Source organism: Polypterus senegalus, chromosome 1, assembly GCF_016835505.1.
Source record: "Polypterus senegalus isolate Bchr_013 chromosome 1, ASM1683550v1, whole genome shotgun sequence".
In the NCBI taxonomy this organism is placed as follows: Eukaryota; Metazoa; Chordata; class Cladistia; order Polypteriformes; family Polypteridae; genus Polypterus; species Polypterus senegalus.
In genome coordinates, this window is record NC_053154.1 from 263,359,023 (window position 1) to 263,386,886 (window position 27,864).

Here is a 27,864-nt window from a genome sequence, read left to right on the forward strand (position 1 = left end):
AGTTTTGGACAAAGCAGATTAATACTTCTCTGTTCTTAGTTTTTTCTCTTAATTCTTTTGGAAATGTTTACTTTGTGATGAACACACTGTTGTTAATAGAGCTAAGTTAGATTTTGAGATGATGGTTCCTTCCATGTTATTATTAATTTATAGCTGGTTAAGAAAACAAGAAATAATTAAAAACAGAACTGGGCTGGAATCAAAAATCGCTAGCCACTCCAAGGACCAAACTTGAGGAATCCTGTGTTATTGAATTTATTCTCCTAGTTAGAAACCCACCAGATACTTTCTTCCTGCACCAAAATTGACAGTCACTCTTTGTCAGTTTTTAAAATGAAAATATCTTTAGCTTAGTCAAATTGATGTGCTAGGTGTGCAAAATATTTTATTGTTTTTTTTCTCTGAAAATTCACCTTGGATTTGAAGAGTCAAAACGAAGTTATGGATAGGAGCACTGTAGTCATTATAATGTTAAGTCAGGTAGAAGTCTCTAAAAGTAGAAAGAAGGAAACATTTCCAGCAGTTTAGTAGATTATATGGGATTAATATTACTGCGTTATTTTTACTAATATAATCTTTTATAAGCCCAATTAACTGTGGACATTGGACCCCATAGAGAAAATGCCAATAATGTCAGGGATTTATTCAAGGAATTAGTATTGCTTAAAATAGTCATAGTTAGAATTTTTTTAACTGGCCTTTTAAATAATGTTAAAGCTCGGTGGTGGCCAACCTTTAGATTGATGGGTGCCAATTAAGTCACCCTAGTAAGTTGCTGGGGTGCCATCCATCACGAAAGACCTTTTTTGTCAGTAATTAATTGATGCAGTAATGCAGTGTTTAAAAAAAGGCAACCCCAACCCTTTGAGGCTGATAGCAATCAAATAGCAAGGTTTAACTTGAAAGACAAAAAAGTGTATCTCCTAATTAATATGTTAGAACTTTTTTAAAAAGTCACTTAAGCTAATTATGTTGTAATAATGTATGTAAAAATTTCAAGCAATTTGATTAAATAGATTTACATAGAATTTAATGTACACTTAAGTTTAGAATAAAAAGTAATTTACTACACTGTGATGTGGACAGTGTTTTAAATGATTATTGAACTCCAGGCACAATTTGTACAATATGCAAACTTTATTAAGTAATTAATTCATTTTCACTAATTCAAATTATATACATTTTATTGAAATGGAATTTTTAAAACAACAGAGATGTAATAGTCAAATAGAACATTTTAATTCACTGTCTTAGCTAAAATAGATGCCAGCTGAGTTTAAGGTCAGTCTCCCTTTGGTTGTATTGCACTGCAACTATCAATCTTACTTTCCGTTTGTTTTCAGTAATTTTGTAGTCATTAAGTTTCTATTTAATTATAAAATATTATATTGAACAAAAATGGTTGTCATTTGAAACTATTAGAAATGGAACTGCTTTTAATCTGTAGTATTTTTTTTACATTTTGATAGATCCTTAAAATGAAAAAAAATCCATCCATAATTTTTGGATGGACTTTTTATTGTATTATAAAGCTTCTGGAATCTGGGTCCAATTGTGGCAACATCGGGCATAAATCTGGAACTGACTCTGAATAAAATGGTGTACCTCTACATGCACAAACAAAGGGCTAATTTAGAGTTGGTAAATATTTTTACATTTTAGGGATTTGGAAGTAAACCAGAGCATGAAGAGTAAACTCAAGTAGAGACAAGTAGAATGTGCAGGCACCACATAGACTGGCCTAGATTTGAACCTAGGACTGTGGAGCTGTTATTTTACGGATAGCTACAGTAATAAAAGGGCTACTTTGGAAGTGCCAGTAAGGCTAAACTTTGTGAATGAGGTTGAAAAACAGAGTACAATGAGATTACATAGATGGGCAGAGGATGAACACGCACTCTCTAAGCTGACAGTGAGTGACTTACACTTCTGAGGCATTAGTGCTAACTAGTACACCATTGTGCCCCTTACTGTCCTAATTGTTTGTTTGAAAAGTTATTTAAAGACATGATCATGACTGCAATAAGCATTGTGTATTATTTAGAGACAATTTTCTGTTTATTTAATATTTTTCATTTATTTGGTTTTCTAGATTGTGTAACCATGAATTTTGATTTAGACTGGTTTAAGTATACTATAGGTAGGTAGGTGGGTGTATGGATGGTTTTGATGTCATGCCGCTGGGAATAAGGTATAACCTATAGAATATTATTGTATACTTTTGTTTCAGTATTGTTTTCTTTATTTTGCTTAGAAGCAAAAATAGTAATGGGGTAAGACTGACTTTATGGCATGATACTTGAAATATTTTGTACAGGAGAAATGTTATACATTCAGTCAATCTCCACACATTGTCTAATCCACTTTGGACTTACAGCACCAAAATAATAACACATTTAAAGACCCCATAGCTTGTGCAGCTACTGTAGATAGTAAATCTGTGAAAATCTTACATTATCATTGTAATTCATGCAAACAAATGCCTTCTAGATTATTAATATATACAAATAACCTGACCGTGAGTCCCATCTCCATAGAAAATATAATGTTTAGTTTGTCTGTGGGTCTTTTGTATCTGATGAGGTTATTATATTTGTACAGATTTTGTACTGATGGACATTGACATTTGTGTCTGATAAACCTTTTAAAACAGTGCTGATATAACAAACAAGCCTATGTGTAAATACGAGATATTGTATACATTATGTAAATTTAACAGTGTGAAAACAACATACTATATATTAGATTCATAAAACTACAGTTGAAAACATAAAATTAAACCTATGGTTGAAAATATGAAAAGGCTTATCCTTCCATAGTCCTTTAGGCCAACCACTTGGATGTCACCACATCAGAAGTAACTCCATTTCCTGACAATAAAATATGGCCAATGCAATGCTGTCCAAATGTTAGTAAAGCATTTGATTAACTTAATAATTGTTTACAAACTACTAAAACTACTATGGAACCACCAGGCTTTACATTTGTGGTTTCCTTTCTTGCTTTAATGACATTTACCATCTCAATTTCTTCTGTAAAGTAGCAGTGCAGGAAAGTGAACGTCTTCCCAGAGTAACAAGGTATTTGCTTTGTTGCCATAAAATACTGTTTTATGGTGATTTCTACAGTAAAAAGGTTCAATTTGAATGCAGCAGTTGTTTCTCTTTAGACTCTTTTTACCCTCAAAGATTGTGTACTTTCTAGATGCCTTTTTTGCATCTATCAATCCCAGCACCCTATCCTGAGAAAGATACCCTTCAGCAAGTGAAATCTTCTCCTATTAGGTAATGGTCATATACTGTACCTGAGAAACTGAATATCTTTAAACGTAAAAGAACATTAGAAGAAGTACAGTTCCCTCATTGTAAACTACAGAAACCTGGCTGTAGGATTTTTACACACTACTTTATGCTTGTGATTTTAATAGCTTTAGCTTTAGCTCTTAGCTTTTAGTAGCTGAAGTTTGTAAAGAAACGAGAGTGTACTGGAAACCTGTCTCTCGGATGTACTGTAGAGAAGGAATAGGAGGACACTGTGACTGTCAGGCTGCTCAGATGTCATCCTCTACCCCTCATCATTTAAGGCGATTGCTGCTGTTCTGCATTTGTGGTAAAGGAGCTAGAGAAAGGATTCAGACTGTGGAATGACTGAGGAGAGAGGTTCTCCTAAATTTTCCTGTGAAAAGAAAAAATACAGATAACAGGTCTGCAGACATGTCAGGTGAATACACAGAATAGCACTGAAGTGATGCTTCTTGTCTTTCAATTTGTTGTATGTTTTGTAACAACTGAAATGATTTCCATGAAAATAAATACAGAGAACACAGGATAAAATATAGATTTCTGTCCTTCAGTGACACAGTCCAGACGTTTCAATTTCTTTTTAGCGTATTAATTACATTGTATCAGTCAAAGACAATAAGCCTTAGTCTGAACAGAACTTTGTAGACTTTCAAATATCATTATTGCTTTCTAATTTTGATTATGTATTCACATACCAAATATCTATTATGAAAACTCTTTTGCCTTGAAATCATAATTCAGTATTCTTAGTTTTTTGTGGGAAAAGTAGGCTGGTTTCTTAAAATGGTATTATCTTTCCAGAGTATATTAATATTTCTAAAATGTGTTTTCTGTGAGAGCATGGCAGTAACTGCTGTATGGCTCATTGACAAGTTCACTCAGAAAAGCATTGATTATGAAAATAGGGCACTATGGCAGGTCAATTAAATGAGAACAGTGTGATGTGTTTGATTCAGGTAGTCTATGTGTATTTGTTTACACCATTTTTAAAATGAACATTGGAAAAAGTTTCAGTTGTGAAGATATCTACTATGAAAAAGACACCCATGGACCTCTTTTAATTGCTTATTATATATACAATTATTTTTTCCAAAACTAAACAAGAAGCATAATGTAATGTAAAATCTTAGATATGAGCAACACTCTAGCCCAGATTGTAAAATTATAATGAACTGAATATCCTTTTCACCTGACAAGTCCATTATTATTTTCTAATATTGCATTTGATTTAGTTTCCATATTAGCTAATATTTTTCATGTTTGCATTTCTGAGCTGACAGGTCCTCATTCTATGCTAATATTATAAATTATAAAAAACAAAAATAACTTGTGGTTTTGTTGTACTCTGTTGCTAATTAAAATGTAGCTTTTATTGGTGTCAGATGCACATTAAATGTGAATTTAGTCAAATGTAAATGGCACACTTTTTTTTGAGCACATTCTCTTTCTATGTTTGCAGTAGTTTTCTCTGGGTACTTAATTTTAGCTTGAGACTCCCAAAATGTGAATGTTAGTTTAATTGGACACTTGGTTCAGTATAAATGAAAGTGATTGTTAGTGAGTGTGCATAATGGACTCCTGTGAGCCTGTAATGATAAAGCAGCTTCAGAAGATGGGTGAGTGGAAGAATGGTTAGATTATAATGAAGTAATAACTTTTTTTAAATATTCATTTATCTGAGTTTCAATTTGTTGTCCAGAAATATTTTGCATTCATGTCCAAAATATGAATATCCATTATTTACTCAACATAAAGGTGCAAGATTGCAGTAAATATATATAAACTGTATTAGTAGTAATAGTAGTGCTAGATGTATTGATTACACATATCCAACCAAAATGCCCACAGGGCCATGGTAAACAAGAATGTGTTAAAATAAATAACTGCCTGTGATTTAATGGAACATAAAAGCCAGCTTACTCCATACCCCTGCTTCTATACAAAATAAAAAGTAGTAGCATCCAGCCTCTGCACATTGGCTTGATATTTTCATGTATGTAAGCTGATCTTACGTAGTGCAGATTACAATGAATTGTTTTCTGTGCACTGAAACATTAAATGCACCACTTTACAAAGTCCACTCCAGCCACACCACTCTGTCCACAAGGTTCCCTGTTGTCATTGCCTTGAGTGGCTTGTGTCTTCGATTACTGGTTAAACAAATAGGTCTTATACCTTCTTGGCAGCCCAAGCCTGCCTATATTACAGATGTCAGCATATAATTGTAAAGGATTACTCTCATATTATCTGCCCTCACCTTGTTTCAGTTCCCGTACCCGTAACACATTCCATGGAGGTCAAAAATATAGAAAAATTGTGCATTTTTAATAAATTAGGATAAAGAGATCAAAGTAAACAAAAAGAAAAAAAGTTACTTTGGACCTACCTTTGTAGTTATCGTACTTAACTGGTGTTCTGAATTACTAACTGAGTACATTCATTTCTGTATTGTTCATGACATTTGTATTTACTGTTTATTATTCTGTAGTTATTTTAATAAGTTATTACATTAAATCTTAACATAATGAGTAATATAGGTAAGATATACTGTACAATATTAGGTTCCTGTGTGGCCAGTTGAGTGTTCTACATCTTACAGAAGTTTTCCATGCTAAGTGTTCTATCACAAAGTACCAAATAATGCTGCTATTTATCATAATTAACATATACCTTTTCACTGGTTAATAAAACGAATTTGATGTCTTTAAAGTCTAAATTCTAATTTGTTGATTTGTACTATGCTCAGAGATAATTAATACCTTAGCTTAATGTACCATATTAAGAGACTGTGGTTTCTGGAGCTATGTTTTCTGCTTGTAGTAAAAGTACAAAGGACAATTGCTACATCAGTAATTTTCAAAAAATCCAAATTTCTCATTTTCTCAATTACTAAAACAAAATAGGATCATAGAAAATTTGACAAACGAGAGAAGATCTTAAAATCATTGAAGCTATGCCAATATGTCATCCAGATACTTCTTTAAGGTTGTCAGGGTTTCTTCTTCAAATGTATGTCTTGGTAGTTTGTTCCAGATTCTCTGAACTCTTTGTGTAAAGAAGTTAATCCTGGCTTCAGTCCTAAACACTACTTCTCCTTAATTTCTACTGGTGTCCTTGAGTACATGATTCACTGTTACTTCTGCTAGATCTACTTTATCAATGCCTTTGAGAATTTTGAAGAGAGCCTTGCCTTTTGTCTCAGCTCTCTCTCTTCTCCATGACTGACTGCTACCATGTCTGCATAACTGATAATGCTGCTTCTGTCTGCCTGTTGATCTCCCATTTCCTTCTTCCCTCACTCGTGAATAAGATCACAATATGCTTAATCTTCACCGCTTGAGGCAGCACCCCATCCTCAACCTAGTTAGGGCACTCCATCCTTTTCTGGCTGAGAACCATGACTTTGGACTTGAGATGCTGATCCTCATCACCAGCTACTTCACACTCTGCTGCAAATCACTCCTGTGCATGTGTAAGGCCACAGCCCGAAGAAGCCAATAGGACCACATCATCAGTAAAAAACAAGGATGCCGTACTTAAGTCACAAAACTGGACACCCACCACTCCTTGGCTGTGCCTAGAAGTTCTGTCCATCAAAATTATGACAGAATTGGAGATAACAAACAGCCCCGGCAGAGTCCTGTCCCACACACACCAGGAATGAACCTGACATAATGTTGGCAATGCTAACTAAGCTTTTACTCCAGTTGGACAGGAACCAAATAGCCTGAAACAGCAGGTCTGGTACCCCATACTCCTGAAGCACCTCTCTCCCAATCCCCAAAATATGACAGCCAAAAGGACATGTCTGATATACCTTTTCCAAGACCACAAAACTGGTAGACTGGTTGGGCATACTTCTATGAATCCCCTGAAATCCTTGCGAGGGTAAAAAGCTGGTCTAGTGCTAGTTAAAGGCTATTTTAGGAAAGTTTAATTTCAAATGTTATTTTTCTTTGGGCACTCCAGTTTTCCTCTCATATCCAAAAGCACTTTGTCTTAGGATAATAAGTCAGTTTGAATTAGGCCCGAATTAGCTGCAGCGTAAGATGTGTGTGAATGCACTTTGTGATGGGCTGCTACCCCTTTCAGGGATGGTTAATGACTGTATGGGTTCCTGTTGGAATAATTCTAGTTTCCAGAACAGGGATATGTTTGTATAGAGGTAGATTGCACTGAGAATGTGTATCCATCCATTCATTATTAAACAAACTGGGAACCTACACTTCTCTGTTCTCTGTTTCAGAGTGAAAAGACATTTTTGTTAGCAAGAAAACCATCATAGTATGCAAGAGTGTAGATGAATATATACAGTATTAAGATTCACTGGTGCCTACCTTGCTCCTGATGCTGTTGGGATATTTTCCTGTTTTGTGTGACCCTGAAACTGCATAGGAATTCGCAGTAAAAGAAAATTTTAAAATATTATTTCTTCATGTAGGACTCCAGTGTCTTTTAATAAATTAGATATACCTAGCCCGCTGGTCAATATCTATGTCACAAGATTTCTGGAATGGTGGTGAGAAAGTTTGATGAGGATCAAAACACAAGAGCTTGTTTATCTCTAACCCCCTGTCATCTATGGAAAGAAACTCACCATAATTTTGGTGAAATAGACTCATGGAAATATTCTATAATATAGGTAACTACCGTACATGCACTGTTTATTTAATGTGAATTCCTGTCTCTCTCCCTCAGGATAGGATTCATAATTCAGCAATTTGACTTAGTGTTCACACCACCCTTAGTGGATGAATCATCACAAATTCTGGTCTGTTTTATTCGATAATTATTTTACATTTCAGACAAACCAAATGCAATTTACACAATATTTATTTAAAAGTAACAATGAGTCACAGTTAGACCTATTGATGAATTTGTCATTTGAGAAGAAATGAAAATGATTAGTGCCCTAACATTCTTTACATTAAGGACATGCCATTAAAGAAATTCATAAATAATTCACAGTCTTCTCTGTTATGACCTTTTCTGATGCTCATTTCCCTGGTTAAAAACAAAAATAAAAGGCATACTCAAATTGGCTCTAATGATGTGCAGTAAATTGAAAGTCACAATAACAACTGTTTTACAGTGTTTGTTCAACCAGGCACGTGACACTTAGCAATATCTTTTTTGGAGTTATACCAAGGAACATTTTTCTCTTCTGTTTTACAAACATTCTCAATCTTGCATTTATATCATCTATACCTTTGTTATTTTTTGATTTTGTAATAACACTCAATTCCGAATTTACTGGACTGTTTGTTAGTGATTATTGTCAATGTTCTCTTGTACATTTTCTGTTACTGTACTTCTTACTTTCATAGTCATAGTTCAGTGTGCTTTATTGACTGCACATTTGAATGATCTTGCATTGTCCTTTATTATGTTTTTGTTTTAAAGTCTGCCCTTCATTGAATCATATTCCTCTTGTTTTCTTTGTAATTTACTAGTGACAATTGTTTACAGCTTGGTTTATCATCACAGAATATGCTGCATAATGTGCTACACTCCACTATAGCAATGTGAGCAACTGAAAATGTTGCCTGTTTTATTTTGGCTTTAATTTTACATACTGTTCTGCAACAGTCTTAAATTAAAGTTTAATATGTTAGTTGAATGGGAATTAGCCACAATGCTATGTTACTGTTGAAAATGACACTGTCCATTTCTGGTGATTGAAGAATGCCATTTTGTTTTGGCCTTCTTTGCGTTGATGCTGTTAGTTGGATATTAATTTACACTGTTCATAGATATTTGTGCTTGTCTGCTGCATGTCTGATTTGCCTTATTTTTGCCTATGCAGTAGTTTTTATTGGGCTTATTTAAGTATATAAAGATTCATTATTTTAAAGGGTTTTGTCTCAAATATTTCAATAGAAGCAGTTCATAAAACATTTTTATAATAACAATGTTAGAGATTCATTTAATTTTATCATACACAGATACAGAACATAACTTTGCAGTTGTGCACAAAGCAGGAACCACTTCTAGGCAGGCCATCAGTTCATCAGCGAGTACGTTCTCTCATATATCCACACCAACTCATACTTTAGCCAGTGGTGAAGCTAACATTTATAGCTTTTGGATGTGTAAAGAAAGTGAAGTAACCAAGGAAACATGAAATTCCACAAAGATAATAACTGTACTGGGATACATACCCACAACTTTGGATTTTATAAGGTCTTAATATTATCCATTACAGCACATTACTGTCCCACATTGTAGATGCAAGGGAAGATAAATAGTTTCACATTGAAAATTTTAGTATGGTTTATAAAAGTATAATTATAACACTTTATGCTTCATTTATACATAAGAATATACCATATGGAAGAAAAGAAAGGAAGGGTTACCTTTAGCACATCTGGCATGTTTAGTTAGCTAGTAAACTATTCAGTTGACCCTGGGAGGAAAGCAGAGTGCCTACTTCATCTGAAATAAATGGAAACAGTTACTTAGACTTGCGCTGGAAAATCACACCTGGGTGACTTTTTAATCTCATCTTGACATCATTTTCAAAATAGTGAATAGTAATTGGTCAGTTGTGCTATGCTAAATGGTCAAAGGCTTTTCTTACTCTGGTCTTTTTATTGTGACTAAGGCTGTTTGTTCCAGTGTCTCACTATACATTCTGGATGAAAACACACATTTTTCATTCAGTGGTCCTGGCAGTATTTAACAGAGGAGAGTGGCACTCTCATTTCAGGTCATTTCAGGATCATGTTTTGAAACACAGATGTTCACTACATTTCGGTACTCTTTAAGGTGGATTTGAAATGGTTATAGTAGAAGCCATAATAAGCAGAATGTGAATGAAGGTCCATTTCTTTTATTTTAACCGATAAAAATCTACTCCGTCAAGTTTTGAACTACTCAGGCGTTGTGATGAAGAATATGTGCTATTTATTTAATTATTTATTTTTATCGTTGCCACAGCATTTCTCATGTTGTGATGAACTATTGTACCTCTTTCTGCTTTACTCTTGTTGCTGCTACAATATGTTTAGGATTTTTAAAAGACTAGTCCTGGACTATATGAGTCCTCTTCTGGTAGACCACCTGGACCCATTGCAGTTTGCCTATCAGACAAAGATTGGAGTGCAGGATGCAATTACCTCTCCACTCCACAAAGCTTTTTCTCACCCAGTCAAATCTGAGCACAGTGAGAATATTTGATTTTTCCAATGCATTCAGTACCATCCAACAATCCCTATTAAGGAGTAAGCTTAGAGATATACAGGTGGATGAACCTATGGTGTCCAGTATAACTGTCTGTTGGGCAGACCACAGTTTATGAGACTCAAGGGACTGTGTTTCTGATACAAATGTGAGCAACACTGGAACACCACAAGGAACTTTCTTGTCTTCTTTTCTCTTCGCTGTGTACACCTCCAACTATAAATATAACACCAGGTCATGTCATTTGCAGAAATTCTCAGATGATTCTGGACTTTTGGGGTGAATTGATAAGGAGGATGAGACAGGGTATAGGAGTCAGGTGGATAACTTTGTTTCCTGGTGCAAAGATAATTGTCTGCATTTTAAGAACGGCAAAACCAGCGAACTGGGCATAGACTTTGGCTGCACCAAAGAACCTCTGTGTCCAGTCACTATTCAGGGCGTGGATTTAGAGGTGGTGCTCTTCTACAAGTACTTTGAAGTCCATGTCAATGACGGGTAGTACTGGTCTCAAAACACAGAGTAACTATATACTGTAAGAAAGGGCAGAGCAGGCTTTTCATCCTTGGGAAACTGAGATCTTTTAATGTGGTAAGTGACATCCTTCACATCTTCTACAGATGGCCAGTGCAATTTTTGGTGTGGTGTGTGGTGTGCTAGGGAGATAAAGTCACTTCAAGAGAGGCCAACCAATTTAACTAGCTAATTAAAAGGGCAAGCTCAGTTATGGGGTACACTCTTGACCCCCTGCAGGTAGTAGCATATAAGAGAATTAAAATAAAACTGAGTGCCATATGAACAATGCTGCACATCCTCTCTCTCTCTGACACACTAACACTGAGGACTTTCAGCCAATGAATTATTCAGCAAATGTGTGTCAAGAAACCTTACTGGGGCTTTGTTATACCAACAGCAATACACCAGTATAATGCCTCACTTGGACTGCCAGGTCAGACGATTTCTTTTCTTTCATTTAAAAAATTTCTTCCTTTTTAATGAATCTGGTGTGTGTTCAGAGCATGTCATGTTGAAACAGGTGGGACCAGAAATTGTCTCATTGAGATAATAAAAGTCTTTGAAAATTCCATCTAATTGGTTGCTACAGGGTTTTGAAAGTGCTCCAAATTCCATCTGGAACGGATGTATTATGAACATTAATTCACTTAAAAATCCTCTTTATAGTATCCAGAGTGAATCATGTGCTACTCCGGGCAGTCATATGGAGGACAGTTTTTTATTGCATCAAAGCAGCTTTTAAAAAGTATTGCGTTCATCATTTTCAGAAAATTCAAGAGTCAAGGTTCTTTTTTGACAATGTGCAACTAATACATTGAAATGCTTACTCATTCATCAACACTTATTTCACAGGTAATATGCAAAACAGAGGGCAGACAGAAGTGCAACAAGGAACAGTGCAAACAACGCAGCCATCAGTTTAACAAGACAACAGGGCATTCAAAAATTAATACTGAAAATATTTCAGAACTGTTCATGATGCAAATGGCTTGGGAAAAACTCCTAATGTCTGAGGAGAAACAGCATGTAGACAGGGTGATTTGTGTCCTGTAAAGTAATCCCCTTATGACCTCCTGTCCTGGGATCCACCATACCATACTGTACCATAATATACCATACTGTGTCATCACTGGTGAGAACACTCTCAGTGGTACTACAGTAAAAGCTGGTAAGTGTCATCTTTTTTATGCTCCTCTTCCTCTGCCATTTTGAGAAGTGAAGGCGCTAGTAAGATTTCATAATTATAGATCCAGAGTTCTGTTTCCACCGTAGCCTTACGGAAATCTGAAAGCTGAGGAACCTAAACACTCTTCTAGTTGTCGTTGGAGAGCTGTCAATTATAATGGGTGTGTAGCTTCTGCTATGCTTTCTGAAGGCCACAATAACCAAATCAATAATTGTTTTATTGATGTTCAGGATTAAGATGTTACCATTCCACCAGTTATGCTGTCTTGCTTTTCTATAAATTTTAACATGCAATTATAGGCTAAAAGAATGAAGAACCTTGGCTCAGGTGGCAGCCCTGAAGGTGACTGTACCAAGGATAGAGGGTATAAGGTTTTATTCCACATCCTCACTTGAAGATGGAGTTTCTGAGTCCTAGTACACTGTGTTTGACCACCAGCTTACCAGGCACAATTGAAGAACTGAAGTCAATAAATAACAACCTACCTTAGGTGTTCCTGTTGTTAAGGTGTTCAAGGATGGTGTGAAGGGCCAAAGAGGCAGCATCATCCACAGATGTTGCTCTGCAGTAAGCAAACTGCAAGTGGTCTAGGGAATCCAGAACAATGCTATGAATACAGTTGGATTAGGCATTACTTTGCAATCTGTAAGCATCTGCCACGTTTTACGTGAATCACGACTACTTCTATAATCTCTCTACATAATCTACCGTATACACTTCCAAATGTGTGGCCTCTTTAATGAACTAATTACCTAAATTTCTTGTGTTTTTTTGTATTGCTGACCTGAAATACATTGTTGCAAGCCTTTTTTTAGGACCTATATGGTTTGTTTTCGTAAGCACACAGTAATCCATACATTTTTAGAGAATCCAGTTATGATGATGTCATACTCCTCAAAGATTTAATTAAGAATCTCTAAAATGATTCCATTTTACTTGATAAAATATAATCTTGCCACGTTTCCACTGCCTTTTCGGTAGGGCAAACTGTGGACTGTGGAACTGTGTGTGCCAACAATAAACGTTTTTTATAGGGGTGCAACAGTGATATAGATAGTTAGCTCTCTGTTGAGGTAGGTGACATGCCGATGATATTTAGGGTAGATATTCCTTAAATTTTCTTGTTTAAATTTGCAACTATAATTAAAAAACAAAGTAATAGCATCTATGCATTATTTCTAGTTTTCTAGTTTATGCTCCCAATAGGAGCACTATGAGGCATTATAAGCAAACCTTATGAGTATTCACAATGACATGATCAACTTGTAAAAACTTAATATCTTCTTTATCTGCAGTGTCTAAGGAGATGTAGTTGAAAATAACTGACAAAGAAATAAAAAGAATCAGATGAAACCATAGGTGGCAACGATATTACGTACATGAACAATATCAAACAAATCCCTGTGGAACACAGTCTATACAACATATAACAAAATACTAAAAAAAGAAAGGTTTACTAAGTTCAGTGTTTCTGTCAGTGTTGAAAGACCAGACGTACTGGTATGAAACAGATGGAAAAACTAAAGTAAGCCACAATTTATTAAATATAACCTCCTGTATGAATGAGGCATAATGATGTGTGCATCCCGCAGATATTTCTGGAGACATCCACATTATACTCCATCTTTCATTTTTTTGTCATCTTGATTTTAATATTTTTGTCTTTCAGAGGTACAAAATTTCTAAAATGTGCATTCTATTAATCTTAAGTCTTGTTTACGGTCACATATAACTGAAATGCTGAGCGCAATAGGCATTACTGGCAACTGGTCATTCGGTTGCTCCACTTTCACTGACTACATGTATGAAAACAAAAGGTATAAAGATGTGTTCAAGACAATACCTCTGTTGGCTTCTTATGGATTTAGACAATAAACAGAAAAAGACTGGAAAAGTCTCTTAAAGATAGAACGGTCAGCACATGTTCACTGAAATACTCCAGATCAAGTGAAACGTTTGTTAGATTATTTTAAAATCAGCACACAATGCATTGTTTACCATAAAATGAATGCCATCTCCTCTGCTGTTAGTTTTTAAAGTCATAACACCATTGCTATCCCAATGTTAACATGAAGGTTCTGCAAATACTGCTGTGTGCCACAGATTACTATAAATGTCAGTAGGGCAGAATAACAAGATGAAAGATGTAGTTAAATAAAAATAAGTCATTTAAAATAAGCATGGCAGAAATTGAAATCTTTTTTTAAGTTTGCTTTGTTGTTATTTTTAGTATAATTTAAAAATAGTACAAAATTCAGCAGCCACTATCTGGCTTTAATAGCTTCTCTTATTTGAAGAAGCAATTATCAAAACATCAGCTGTTTCCAGGAAAACAATTTTAAACAGTAATCCAATTTTAGCAAAAAAAAAAAAAAAACTGTGTTGCATGGGGTAACCTATTTAGTATGTGTCACTTGTCTACTGAGACATTGTTTTTCTTCTCACTCTGGCATATTGTCGACAGAAGCCATGCTTAATGTGTATGAGAATGAGAATGACAAAAATGGCAAGTGCTCTCATGAAGGTCAGGTTTTCCTTATTAGTGTTTTTTTCTTTTGTTTTTAATAAAAAATAAAAAAAAAATTAAAAGCTCTGAATTTAAATCTAAAGAACACAAACTGGTTGTGGGCCATTGGTGAGAATATGAAGAATTTTTAATGCTTTCTGTAAGAAGTAGCATATTAGAAGTATGCATTCCGACTTGTATTTGATCTAAACAGCATCTATTTTCATATAAATTTATGAAACAAGCCACATTTTTTATTTTTTATCTTGTATTTTGTGTGATGAATTCAATCTGAAAACACTTGTGCAGTATACAGTGTATATATGTCATTGTAATCCATTTCCTGAAAATGGATTAGAAATTGTTCCAAGTGGAGCAGAGCAATTAAAAGATTAGCTCAGGTTAAAGCGTACTCAAGATGTCCAAATGTTTAAACACTAGAGTACACGGTCTATTGAATGCAAAATTCAAAATGTTTTATCATTATATTTCGCACTATTCTTTTTCACTCTCAATCAAAAACTTAGGTAAGTAATTGTGGTAATTATACCACAACTCCATAACTTAATATATGGAAATTCTAGTTGCATCTGCTTTTATTCAAACCAATCTTTGAGTCAGAGGCTTTTCCAGTCTTTAAATAGACATTGATCTTGATTATTCATTAGAATAACAGTTACGCCTTTTCTAAGTACAACCACATTTCTTTCCCTTTTCTGATGTAAATAAAAGTTCATTTTCTTATTTTGCTAGGCTGTTTTTTGTTATTTTCAATTAATAATTTGTAATAACAGAGATACAGCAATTTCAATTTGCTGAGAATTTCAATAGTTTCTAGGAAAGTTTCTCCAGAACAAAGGTGGTATGATTTTATAGCTGAGGGAAAGGAAGAGGTGGGTCGTCTGGTGGAAGATCTGGGCATGGTCTAAAGCCAGAAGAGGAAGAGGACTAGACCTTGCTTCTTCTTCAAGGATAGGAGAAGAGGCATTAATACACCTTATTACCCTATACCTGTGTTTCCAATAGCTAGTCCCCCCTGCTGCCTCTCATGCTCATGTGTGGGACTATATATATATATATATATATATATATATATATATATATATATATATATATATATATATATATATATATATATATATATATATAGTGGAGGCAGGCCCGGACACAGACAGGCAGACACGTTCATTTTACCCACCACACCTTTATTTACAGCTATTTACAGTCACAAGTGCACCACAAACCCCACAAGTCCCCAAAGTCCTGGCCACAACAACGCCTTGCTTCAGACCGCCTCCTTCTCTCCTCTCCAGCTCAGTACACTCCGCTCCCAACTCTCGCCATTGTCTGAAGGGAGGCGGCCCCTTTTATAGTACCCGGATGTGCTCCAGGTGGGTTCCTGCAATCTTCCACGGACACACCCCTGTGTGGCGGAAGTGCCAGCTGCCTACCCGGAAGCACTCCGGGTGTCCCCTCTCTTCTTCCCCCCAGCACTTCCGGGTGTGGCGGAAGTGCTGAGGTCCAGGGTCTAGGGTGGAGCTTCAGAGCTCTGTACCCGTGTCCCCCAAAGGAACCAGGGTGGTCACCCCCCACATGGTCTGGGGAAGGCGTAAGCCCTCCTCCGGTCTTCCTAGGTGTCCCGGCCGGGTCACCACCCCAGCAATCTCCGACAATATATATATATATATATATATATATATATATATATATATGTATATATGTTTCCACACTTTTATATTTTAGTTGGAAACAGTGAAGGCGGGAGGAGTAGTAATTGGTCCTGTCTGAGAGTGTCAGGTGACTAGTTCTGTCTGGGAAGCCAGCTGCCCTTGCAATTTAGTATAAGAGTTGTCACCCTGTGGTGAAGATGACTGCACCAAAGAGGAATTCTGTCATATACTTTTTGTGGGCAGAAGGTGTGCCGGGAGTACAAATTAATCTCCGCATGTGTGTTCAGTATAGGGATAAAGTTTTATCTTGTAGAATCATCTATGAGTTGATTGAAATGTACGAAAAAGGCCATACTAGTGTGATGGGTGCAGAGCACTCCATGAGGAATGAAGAAAGAACCCAGATGTGAAAGCAGTGGTGCATCGATGGCTATGCGCTCAACCAAAAACATTTTTTGCTGATGACATGAAAAAGTTGGTAGGACACTGGGAAAATTGCAAAGGAAGATGACTATGTGGAAGAGTTACAGTATGTAATGTGTTTTTAAAATTTTTAATAAATAGAGTTAAAAAAATTACGGAAACTGTTTGAACACCTTTTATACAGTATATGTATATAATATACTGTATATATATATGAATGGAGGTGAACGTCTGTGATATAGTTTGCATATTTGTACAGCACCTGGAAATCCATAAAGGGAGCAAATGGATCATGTATCTTAAAATAGTTTTTTTTATTCCTAAGCTTTCTATCAGGAATCATCATCAGAGGAAAATGATTAGACTTACAGGAATCCAGGGCAATATATAGCAAATACGGAGGGGAGGGTAGGTGGATGTTGGGGGAATCAATGAGGTGGGGTTCGGAGGGTGTTGATCATAAAGTCTTATTTATTATTTGCATGTTCTTCTTTTCAAGCCTGCATATGCTGGGTTCATTTCAAAATGTCTGTTAATGTCATTTTTTGTATTAGTCTGTGTTCATTAGATAGCCACGATGCAACCTTTTCTCTGGCAATATTAGTATTAGCCTTGAATTTTACTTGAACTGAGTCCCATTTAAATGTGTGTCCGGTTGAACTTGTATGTGTATAAATCAGCGACCGTGGATGCTTTCTTCCTACTGCATTGCAAAGTTCCTGTATAGGTATGGCAAGTGTTTTTGATATTTGTCCCACATATGCCTCTAGACATGAATTACAGAGTATGCTGTAAAATGTGTTCCATGTCCCTGCGGCCGATTTCTTGCTTTTAGCATTGAAACTGTGCCCAGCATGTTTATAGGCTTGTGCGTTACTTTGATGCCTGCTCTGGACAGGATACGTGCGTTACTTTCTGATACCCCTTGATGATAAGGAAGTGTGTGCCAGGTGAAATAAGGAGTCAGGTTGGAGTCGATTGTTTGCTGAAGTCTCTGGCATCCTACTGTATGTAAGCATTGTTTGATGAATGTCTTTGGGAAACTGTTTGATGTTAACAGTTGGAAAAGACAGCACCTTTCATTCTTTTTAGTCTCCTTGGTATTACAATGTGTGTAAACTCTTCTGAACAGAGTCTTAATACAGCTCCGTTTCTGTGATGATCAGTGATTACTGGCAAAGTGTAATATTTTGTCTGCATAACATTTCTTTCAATAAACACCTATAATCAGGGTGGCATCGTTACCTCTTTCAATGGATATATCCAGGAAATTGATATGTTGGTTTATTTCTTTTTCCATAGTTAACTGGATCATAGGGAATATTGCATTGATGTGGTTGTGAAAATCATTAGGCTGGTCACTTTTTTTTTTGCGTATCCAAAGTTTAGGTATGCACTGAGTTAGAGCAAAGCTTTCAAATCGCTGCATTACCAGTTCCGCTAAGAGTCCTGATAATTGTGATCCCATTGGCAAACCTTTTTGTCTGCAGTATTTCCCATTAAAATAAAAGTGAGTTTTCTGGCAAAGTAAACTAGATGCATTATATTGTTTGTGGCCAGCTATGTTTATTTCATTATGGTGGGGTCATTGTTTAGCTTTATTTGTAGAGTTTCTGTGGCCAGATGAATTGCAATCATGGTGTACAGAGACACAATATCAAATGAGACCATGATCTTGTCCTCAGCGATGGACACATTTTTCAGGCGCTGCTATATTCTAAATCATGTATTAAATGTTTAATCGTATGAAAAAGTCCTCTAGATAAGTTATAAGTTGGACCACCTTTTAGGCTGACAACTGGTCTGAACTTTAGAGGGGTTTTATATATTTTTGTTAGACTGTAGATTTCAGGGCAGCTCGCATCACTGGATTTCATTCTGTAATATTCCTTTGAGTTTAGATAATAGTTGTTATTTCGGAGCTTATTCAGAGTGGTGTTGACTCTGTTAAAGGTGGTTTTAGTTGGGTCACTGGTTAGTTGTTCGTAAGTGGTGGTGTCAGAGAGCATTTCTTCTATTGCTGTGACATATTGTTCTTTGTCTAATACAACTGTGGTGCCTCCTTTGTCAGCTTGTGTGATAACAATGCTGTTATCATTTTGTGTTGATCTTAAAGCCTTCTGTTCTTTAAAAGTACCTCGGACTTCTTGCATGTAACCGGCTAGCCGCGACACATCTTATTCCATGTGCCTTGTATGTATATATATGTGTGCGTGTGTGTGTGTGTGTCTGTGTATATATTATCAGGTTTCTGGTTAATGGAAAGCCTGCAGTTAAAGTGATTATATTGGTAGAGTACATGCAGGTATAGAACCTTAGATTTACCAGCTATTACAATAATGGAAGCCATGGCTGAAAGCGTAGTAAGTAAATATTTACAAAGCAAACTATTGTTTTTAATTTCTAAAAAAAGATTATCTTGTTCAGAAAACATGAAAATGGTTAATTACACAAGAGGGTAACATAAATAATTTTGCAAGCATAATTTGAAAAATCCGAATTTATATAAAACACAAACTTAATTGACACAAAGTTTCTTCCCTGTAATGTAAGTGCAAAAACTCCAGGATTAGCTCTCTTTAAATGTATACTTCCTGCCAGCTATACAACGACAACATTTATTTATATAGCACATTTTCATACAATTAATGTAGCTCAAAGTGCTTTACATGATGAAGAAAAGAGAAATAAAAAGACAAAGTAAGAATTAGAATAAGACAACACTAATTAACATAGAATAAGAGTAAGGTCTGATGGTCAGGGAGGACAGAAAAAACAAAAAAAAACTCCAGACGGCTGGGGAGAAAAATATAAAATCTTCAGGGGTTCCAGACCATGAGACCACCCAGCCCCCTCTGGGCATTCTACCTAACATACATGAAACAGTCCTCTTTGTATTTAGGGTTCTCATGGAAGGACTTGATGATGATGGTCACTTTTAATCCATCAATGTAGGACATAACGGTGCTTTGATTAGGTGGTGATGGCGCAGGCCACCACAGAAAACTGGCAAAAGAAACAGAAGAGAGAGTAGGGGTTAGTACAGATTTTAGAGCCACCATGAATAGTTATTATAATAAATTGAATATACAGAGTATCAGGATTAAATGAAGATGAAGTTATCAGAAAGCCGTGTTAAAGTAATGTGTTTTCTGGAGTATTTTAAAGTGCTCCACTGTATTAGCCTGGCGAATTCCTACTGGCAGGCTATTCCAGATTTTAGGTGCATAACAGCAGAAGGCCGCCTCACCACTTCTTTTAAGTTTTGCTTTTGGAATTCTAAGGAGACACTCATTTGAGGATCTAAGGTTACGATTTGGAATATAGGGTGTCAGACATTCTGATATATAAGATGGAACGAGATTATTTAAGGCTTTGTAAACCATAAGCAGTATTTTAAAGTCAATCCTGAGTGACACAGGTAACCAGTGTAGTGACATCAAAACTGGAGAAATGTGTTCGGATTTTCTTTTCCTAGTTAGGATTCTAGCAGCTGCATTCTGTCTTTTTTGGGTAGTCCTGAGAGGCGTTGCAGTAATCTAGACGACTGAAAACAAAAGCATGAACTAATTTCTCAGCATCTTTCAATGATATAAGAGGTCTAACTTTTGCTATGTTTCTTAAGTGAAAAAATTCTCAACGTGGTAAAAGTATGGTGACGTTAACAGCACAAAGCCCTGTTTCATGTGAACTGAAATCACGAAAATGCTCACTGAATTCATTACTCAGTAATTCAAGTTGGAAAGCAAATTCTCCAAAAATCTAATTTTACTTTACTAAGTTTACTTCAAAGTTTATATTGTAAAATAAGCTGATATGCAAAAAGCCCCCTGACCTACACTAATTTTACAAACTCAAAATCACAAAAAATTGTTAATAAGCAACTCACCAACTTCTCGCATCCACTTCAGATCTTCAGCTGTAGTCTGCACTAACTGTTGGTTACAATACTAGTACAAAATTACATAAAACTAAAGCAAAAACACATCCATCCTCTTCCATTTATCCGAGATGGGGTTGTGGGGGCAACAGCTTGAGCAGAGATACCCAGACTTCCCTCTCCCCAGCCACTTCTACTAACTCTCCCAAGGGAATCCCGAGGCGTTCCCAGGGCAGCTGAGAGACATAGTCCCTCCAGCTTGTCCTGGGTCTTCCCCTCATCAGGGAGGCGTCCAAGAGGCATCCTGGTTCGATGCCTGAGCCACCTCATCTAAATCCTCTCGATGTGGAGGAGCAGTTCCTCTCGGATGACTGAGCTTCTCATCCTATCTTTAAGGGTGTAGCGACCTGAGCTGAGTGATGGTCAACTCTGAGACTGATGGTTTATGAATTTTATTATCGTTTCCATGACCTGGTTCCATAAACACACCGTAAGAGCTATAAAAGGCAAAGTACAAAATAAAAAGCATGTAAATAACTTAACAAACATTCATAACCTTTGTTTTACATATAACACAGAGAAATTAATACCTTGTTCACTATTCAGCGAGGTGCTTGATTGTTAACCCCATATGTCGCTATTTTCCTTTCCTATTCCCAGCAAACTGCACAATTAATTATACAAACTAAAGACACCCAATAACTTGTCAAAATAAAAGTCACGCAAACACTGTGATTCAAGCCCTGCTGAAGCATCATGTGTCCTTTACAAAGGGAAAGCCCAGCCACTCTGCGGAGGAAACTCATTTCAGCCGCTTGTATTCGCGATCCCGTTCTTTCGGTCACTTCCCACACCTCATGACCATAGGTCAGGGTAGGAACGTAGATCGACCGGTAAATTGAGAGCTTTGCCTAATGGCTCGGCTCCGTTTTCACCATGAAAGACCGATGCAGAGCCTGCATCACTGCGTACACCGCACCGATCCGCCTGATGATCTCCCGCTCCATTACATGAAAATATGCAAGCTATTACTACTCGTGATGGTCAGTTCTGCCCAGTGGCCAGTCTCAGCAGCCAAGCCAGTAGTGTAGCCCGTCAGGCTGCTGCAGCCTAGCACTTCAGTTGTGACATCGCAGCTAAATTAACTTTGTTCAAGGGGGGGCAGTGTCATGCCTAGGATATCGAGGAGCTGACACCGCAGCTGCAACTATACTAGCAGATGACATTTCTGGTACCGTAATGCCATGGGAAAATGTGCTTTTGTCAGAAGATGGAAGAAAGAAAAGTCAATAAGTAATGCCGAAGATGCAGAATGATTCAATCACAAACGATAGTAATCATTTTGTACAAGTTTAGTGCTAACTAGGATCTGTCATGCGGGCCGCACAGATTTCTGTTGAGGGCCGCATGTGGCCTGCGGGCCACGTGTTTGACATGCCTGATATACCTGACAGAGGACTGAGGGGCAGGCCAGCTCAACTCAGTGTGTTGAAGTCGTGATCTTCACCAGAAAAAGAGGAAAGAAAATGATAGCGATGAAGTGAGAGGCTAGGATGAGCAAAACTAAATGCAGCAGAGTAATCTTTAAAGAAGGGCCCACAGAGACACAGCAGGTCATATACTAAAATAAAATAATAACAGAAGAACTACTTATTTCCCTGTTTTAAATTTTGGGATGTGTAGAAATAAACAATGCGGTATGATTTAATTTTTGGTAAGGATTAATGGCTAAATGAGCTACTTTTTCATACAAACATCAAATTTGTTGTGAGTACACAGGTGCTTATCTAAAGAATTGAAATATTTCCGTATGAACACTGTTTAGTTTTCACCTGTGTCTCTTTTTTATCAGTGTTAAAGGAAATTTTAGGAAACAAATATGGAAGCTGTAAACAGGTATTTCAATGGTTGTAATTAAAAAAAGTATGAACAAATACAGATAGATTCATGCACAGCGTGAACTATACTCATCTTACCAATTTAAATCTAATAATAAAAGTATGCCCTCCAATTAAGTAATCAAAACCAGAAGCCACAGCATTTTAGGGGACACTGAGTCACACTATTACAATGCTATTTTATTTCTTTTTTAAAATTAAACCAGACCACAACACAGTATATCAGAATAAGGTTTCTTTCTTTTTTGGTTAAATATGCACACAGAGAGACTAATTTGTCAAGAAAAAAACCCTATAAAATAAAAGAATGTTGTTCTGCCTGAGTATTATTGTCCAATCAGTTTGACGGTTTTCTGTTTGTCAGACTCTCTGTCTTGCTTTGTTCTTCTGTTTTATTAACTCCTTTGACGTTTTCCCTTTTTCTAGAAATCTTTCTCATGTTCCTCTCACTGTAAATTTGTCTGGACCAGACAAGACATAGGCATCAATTGCATATCTTCCTGGATCCACTCTAGGGATCAAGGTGGAGCCTAAAACTGCTGGGCTGAACATTTGAAAATTTCCCCCAAGACATCTGTGTATAACAGAGACCCTGATCTTTAGATACAGTTAGTTTAAGGGATAGGATACCTTTGTGCCTATGGTATAGGACAAGGATACTCAGTTGATAAGGAGATGAGCCACCTAAAATAAATAGAAGCATGTGGTGGAACACAAGGTTCAATTATTTCTTTTCAAAATATAATCCTGGCATGCAATTTTGTGATTGTTTTCATGAGATTTTCCCTTTAATTTAGTAAACGTTTTGCATGTATTATTGACAGAATCAAGTGTAGGCATTTTTCAACATAATAACAGGACACAGCCAGTTTAATTGGCAGTTTAAAATGACTATTACAATGTAAACAATCAAAATGCAAAAACAGATAAAAAAAAAAGATCTGAAACAAAATCTGAATTAACGAATGCCACCCTAGCTCGGGATAATTATAGGAAATGTAGTGATTTACTTCATGGGGTAGAAGTACATAATAAACAAGAATCGTTGCATCATATGTTTGCAGTATTAAAATGTTTGCTTCAGTTTAAACGGTTAAGGTCTAAATATTCTCTTGTAATAAAAACTTGTCATTTTTCACTCTCTAAAAGAGGTTCATACAGAGCTAGATTCTAGTAATGATCAAAAATAACATCATATTTGTAATCACTGACCTTGAAATAGTCTACATGATACCTCACATGTTTAAGTTTGAAATTTGTCTTTTTTTAACCTTCTGGGAATGTTTTTTTACAGAGATAGGATCACTAGCAAAGAATCGAATATATCCAAAATATTATCATATTCATAATCAGCAACCTCAAAAATGCATAAAATGACACTATACATGCCTGTATTACTGATCCTCATTTTTTTAAAGTTTTTTGAAAAGGAGTAACTTTGATCTCTTTTATAACATTAGGGGGTGAATCCCTGGGGTCGCACAACTTCAAGTCCTGATCATTTTTGTTGAATACACCTGTTGGTTTACAGTTTATCAGTGTGTAATTTCCCACACAAAATATGGTCCACAAAAAACCTCAAAAGTCTTAAACAAAGATGAGTTGAGCAGTATATCATGAGTGTGCGTTTTCTTGTATTGGTCAGTCAGGAGTTACTGGACAAAAAAAGCTAAAGTGATTTTAAAGTGTTCATAAGTAATTTGTATGAACACAAAAATCAAAGAAAAGAATCAGAGAGATTTCTGTCAATGTAGAATTGTATAGCCATTTTTGACCATACAACAACACAAGGCCACAATATAAAAGTACATTAGTTCTGCATATGTTTGCAAAGTTTTCTTTCACTCATTTACAGTTCTAAAGCTCACAGATGTTTGAAAAATTAAAGTGAAAAACAGATATGACACTGTGAATACCATAACATAGAATGATTCATTCAATTTAAACTGTGAATAGATGCTAAAATCTTTAAACATTGCACCTACCTAAATGGCAGTCTAGTGAAAGGTGGCTCTTTTAAAACTGGTGAGTGAGTATTGTGAGACCAAAATACAAGTTCAGTGTTTTTGAGTCACATTTCTGAATTATGTTTATAAATTGTTGGATCTTTGGATTTGTGCTGTCTCTGACAGAAAGTCCCCATTGCCAATTGCAGGCTTTAGTCTTTTGGCTTCAGACAAAATTTAGATTTTTCAGCGGGGAGTGAAAATAGAGTTACACTTATTTGAATCCAGAACGTGTCAAAATTCCTATGGAGGTTTATTTGGCCAGGTTTCTCAAAAACATAGCGTAAATTTGCACTTGGTTTCATGTCATGAGGTTTTTGAAAATGTTCCTTATTACTTGTTAAATCAGGCAAACAGAGAGAATGTGTGATTATCACCTTTCTGATGTTTAACACTCAGGAAATTGAGAGCCATCTATACAGCACAGTAGATGTACCGTATATCTAAAGATGGTGATTTTTTAAAGTTTCACCAGCTATATTGATGTATATTTTCTGTTTACTTAAAACAATTAAGCAAAATATATTATGGGCAAGTTAAACTTAACTTCTGAGCTGGATTTGGCCTGTGGTACACCTATTCATTGTAAGTGACCTAGGACCAATCTACATTCTCATCTTACTAGATACTAGGAGACTATACTTTTCCTTTTTTTCCTGCAGTCTGTTGTGGTGATACTTCATCTGGACCCACTGCTTTGCTGGCACAAAGTCTCCTCAGCTCTCTGCTTACCCGGGCTGCTGTAATTGTAATTGTGGGTTGGGGGAAACTCTTTCCTATGCTGGTGTCAGCAGAAGGATGGGTGGAGGGTGCAGTACTCTGAGGTGAGAGTGGGTAAGGGTGATCTGTTAAAGAAGTTGTTCATCTGGTTTGCTCTCTCCATGTCTCTCTTGATGGTGGCACCCCGCTTCGAGCTTCAGCCAGTGATGATCTTCATTCCATCCCACACTTCCTTCATGCTGTTATTCTCTAGCTTCTGCTCCAGTTTTCTCCTGTACTGCTCCTTCACTGTCCTGAGCTTCTGCACGCGCTTGAGCTCATGCTGATCACCACCTTTAAAAGCCTTTTTCATCTGGTTCAAAAGGCCCTTGATGTCACTTGTAATCCATGGCTTGTTGTTAGCATAGTAGCGCACTGTTCTTATTTGAACTACAATGTCCATATAGAAGTTGATGTAGTCAGTAGTGCAGCCAACAGCCTCCTCAATGTTCTCACTATGTGACCCCTGCAGGATATCCCAGTCCATAGTTCCAAAGCAGTCTCTCAGAGCCTGCTCTGCCTCAGGGGACCACTTCCTGAATGAGCGTGTGGTTACAGGTAGGTCCCTCACCCTTGGATTGTAGTGAGGCTGAAGCGGAACCAGGTTATGATCTGCTTTCCCAAGCACAGGCAGCGGTGTGGCACTGTATGCGTCTTTAACGTTTGTATACAGTAGGTCAATAGTCCTAATTCCCCGGGTGTTACAATCCACATACTAGGAGAAGGCAGGTAATGTTTTGTCCAGCATAACATGGTTAAAGTCTCCAGCAATTGGCACAAGCTACTCGGGGTGCTGCATTTGTAGTTTAGCAACAGCGGAATGGATGATGTCACCCGCTATCTCTATGTCCACCCGAGGAGGGATGTAAACAGTAACAACAATGACGTGTCCAAACTCTCTGGGCGAGTAATAGGGACGCAGGCTTATGGCCAACAGTACGATGTCCCTGCAGCAAGTGGAGATTTTGACGTTTACATTTCCAGAGTTGTACCACCTTGTATTCACATAGAGAGCGAGTCCTCCTCCTTTCTTCTTCCCACAGGTATTTGCGTTTCTGTCCACTCTAACTGTGTTAAACCCGGGTAGCTGCACATTAGCATCTGGGATGTTAGTTGTTAGCCACGTTTCACAAAAACACAACAAACTACATTCTTTGTAGGTCCTGACGTGTTTCACCAGCACAGCCGGTTCAATCGGTCATATTTGGTAGTGAGTTCACCTTGCCCTTGATCACAGAAGGCACCCAAGGTTTGTATCGCCACTTTCTCGCTAGCTGCTTAGCTTCTAGCTTAGTGCTGGCTCTGCTGCCACAATGCCGCCTTCTTACCTCTTTGGGTAAATAGGGAACCACACAGGCACGAGCCTTTGTTCTCAGCGCTTGAAATTGACTACCTGAATAGATGAGTCTCAGCGTGTAAAAATCCATGTCCAAGTAGTAAAAAGTGTCCAGGAAACAAGTCCACATAAAAGAAACTGGTAGGAGTAATCAGTGAAATAGAGAAAAACAGAGAAAAAGGTAGAAAGATAAAATTATACACGGAGCTGCTGGAAAGGCTGCCACTCGCGGCGGCGCCTGAGTCATGATGAATTGAGACATGAAATACTAAAAGCAATATGGGTCATGTGCTCATATCTCACGTTCAGATAATTAGAGTGCCTTAATAATTGATTGTTGGTTTAGATATTTTATTTAAGTATTGAAAGAAATAAAAGCAACATTGTTTCCAATATACTAGGTGTTTACACTTTATCCATCTCGAAGTGAGTGTGGAAATGTTGTTTACAAATTTTTTTTTACGTACACACTGTTAATACGTGAGGCACCTGCTCACTATGGGTACAAATGCAATTTTATAATTTATGCAGATTTTGTTGCCAAGGTTGCTTTATAATTTTTTATTTCCATGGTAAAATACTCAGTAGTTTCAAGATCTGTTAGTTAAACCAAAAATGAAGTCCTGAAAACATTTTATTTTAATATTTAAAAAAAACTTTTGCAAACTGAATTTTATAGATCTTTTAGTGGCTTTCAGTAGTGATTGGTTGAATTCAAATATAAAGTTGTAACTTAATTGGTGCTTGCTTTAATGTTTTTCAGGAGGCACAAAAGATCAACACTAGTACAGTTAATCAAGCCGATGGATCCACAAAGAATCCAGATGATAAGGAGGAAACCCCAGCTAGTGAAGTGGGCTGGATGACCTCGGTAAAAGACTGGGCTGGAGTTATGATATCTGCACAGACATTAACCGGCCGAGTTCTTGTAAGTATTTGGCAATTTTTCATTCTAAATTTTTTTTTTACTTTGTAGTAAACTGCACTTATGTTTTTTTCTTCAAACTAGTACAGTTTAGTTTTTTTTTCTTAAGGGAGATGTATAGGTTTTGCTGCTGAATGGTTTTTTGCTTTACATATCTATTGAATGTAAAATACTATCAGTCGGACAGTTTGGGATTGTCATATAAAGTACTGAAGTAGTAATAATACAATTCAAGAGCTCCACATACAAATCATATTTCTTACCAGGATTTATTG

The 27,864-nt window shown here is 36.6% G+C and overlaps 1 protein-coding gene across 18 annotated transcripts in view; it reads left to right on the plus strand.

Annotated features, from left to right (window-relative positions):
- kcnma1a (potassium large conductance calcium-activated channel, subfamily M, alpha member 1a) overlaps positions 1-27,864 on the plus strand; it is a 679,240-nt gene that overhangs the window by 162,155 nt on the left and 489,221 nt on the right. For all 18 annotated transcript variants that reach the window (XM_039773065.1, XM_039773162.1, XM_039773191.1 and 15 more), the window contains exon 2: positions 27,428-27,592. In XM_039773065.1, the coding sequence (XP_039628999.1) occupies positions 27,428-27,592 (165 nt within the window). The remainder of the gene's footprint in view (positions 1-27,427; positions 27,593-27,864) is intronic.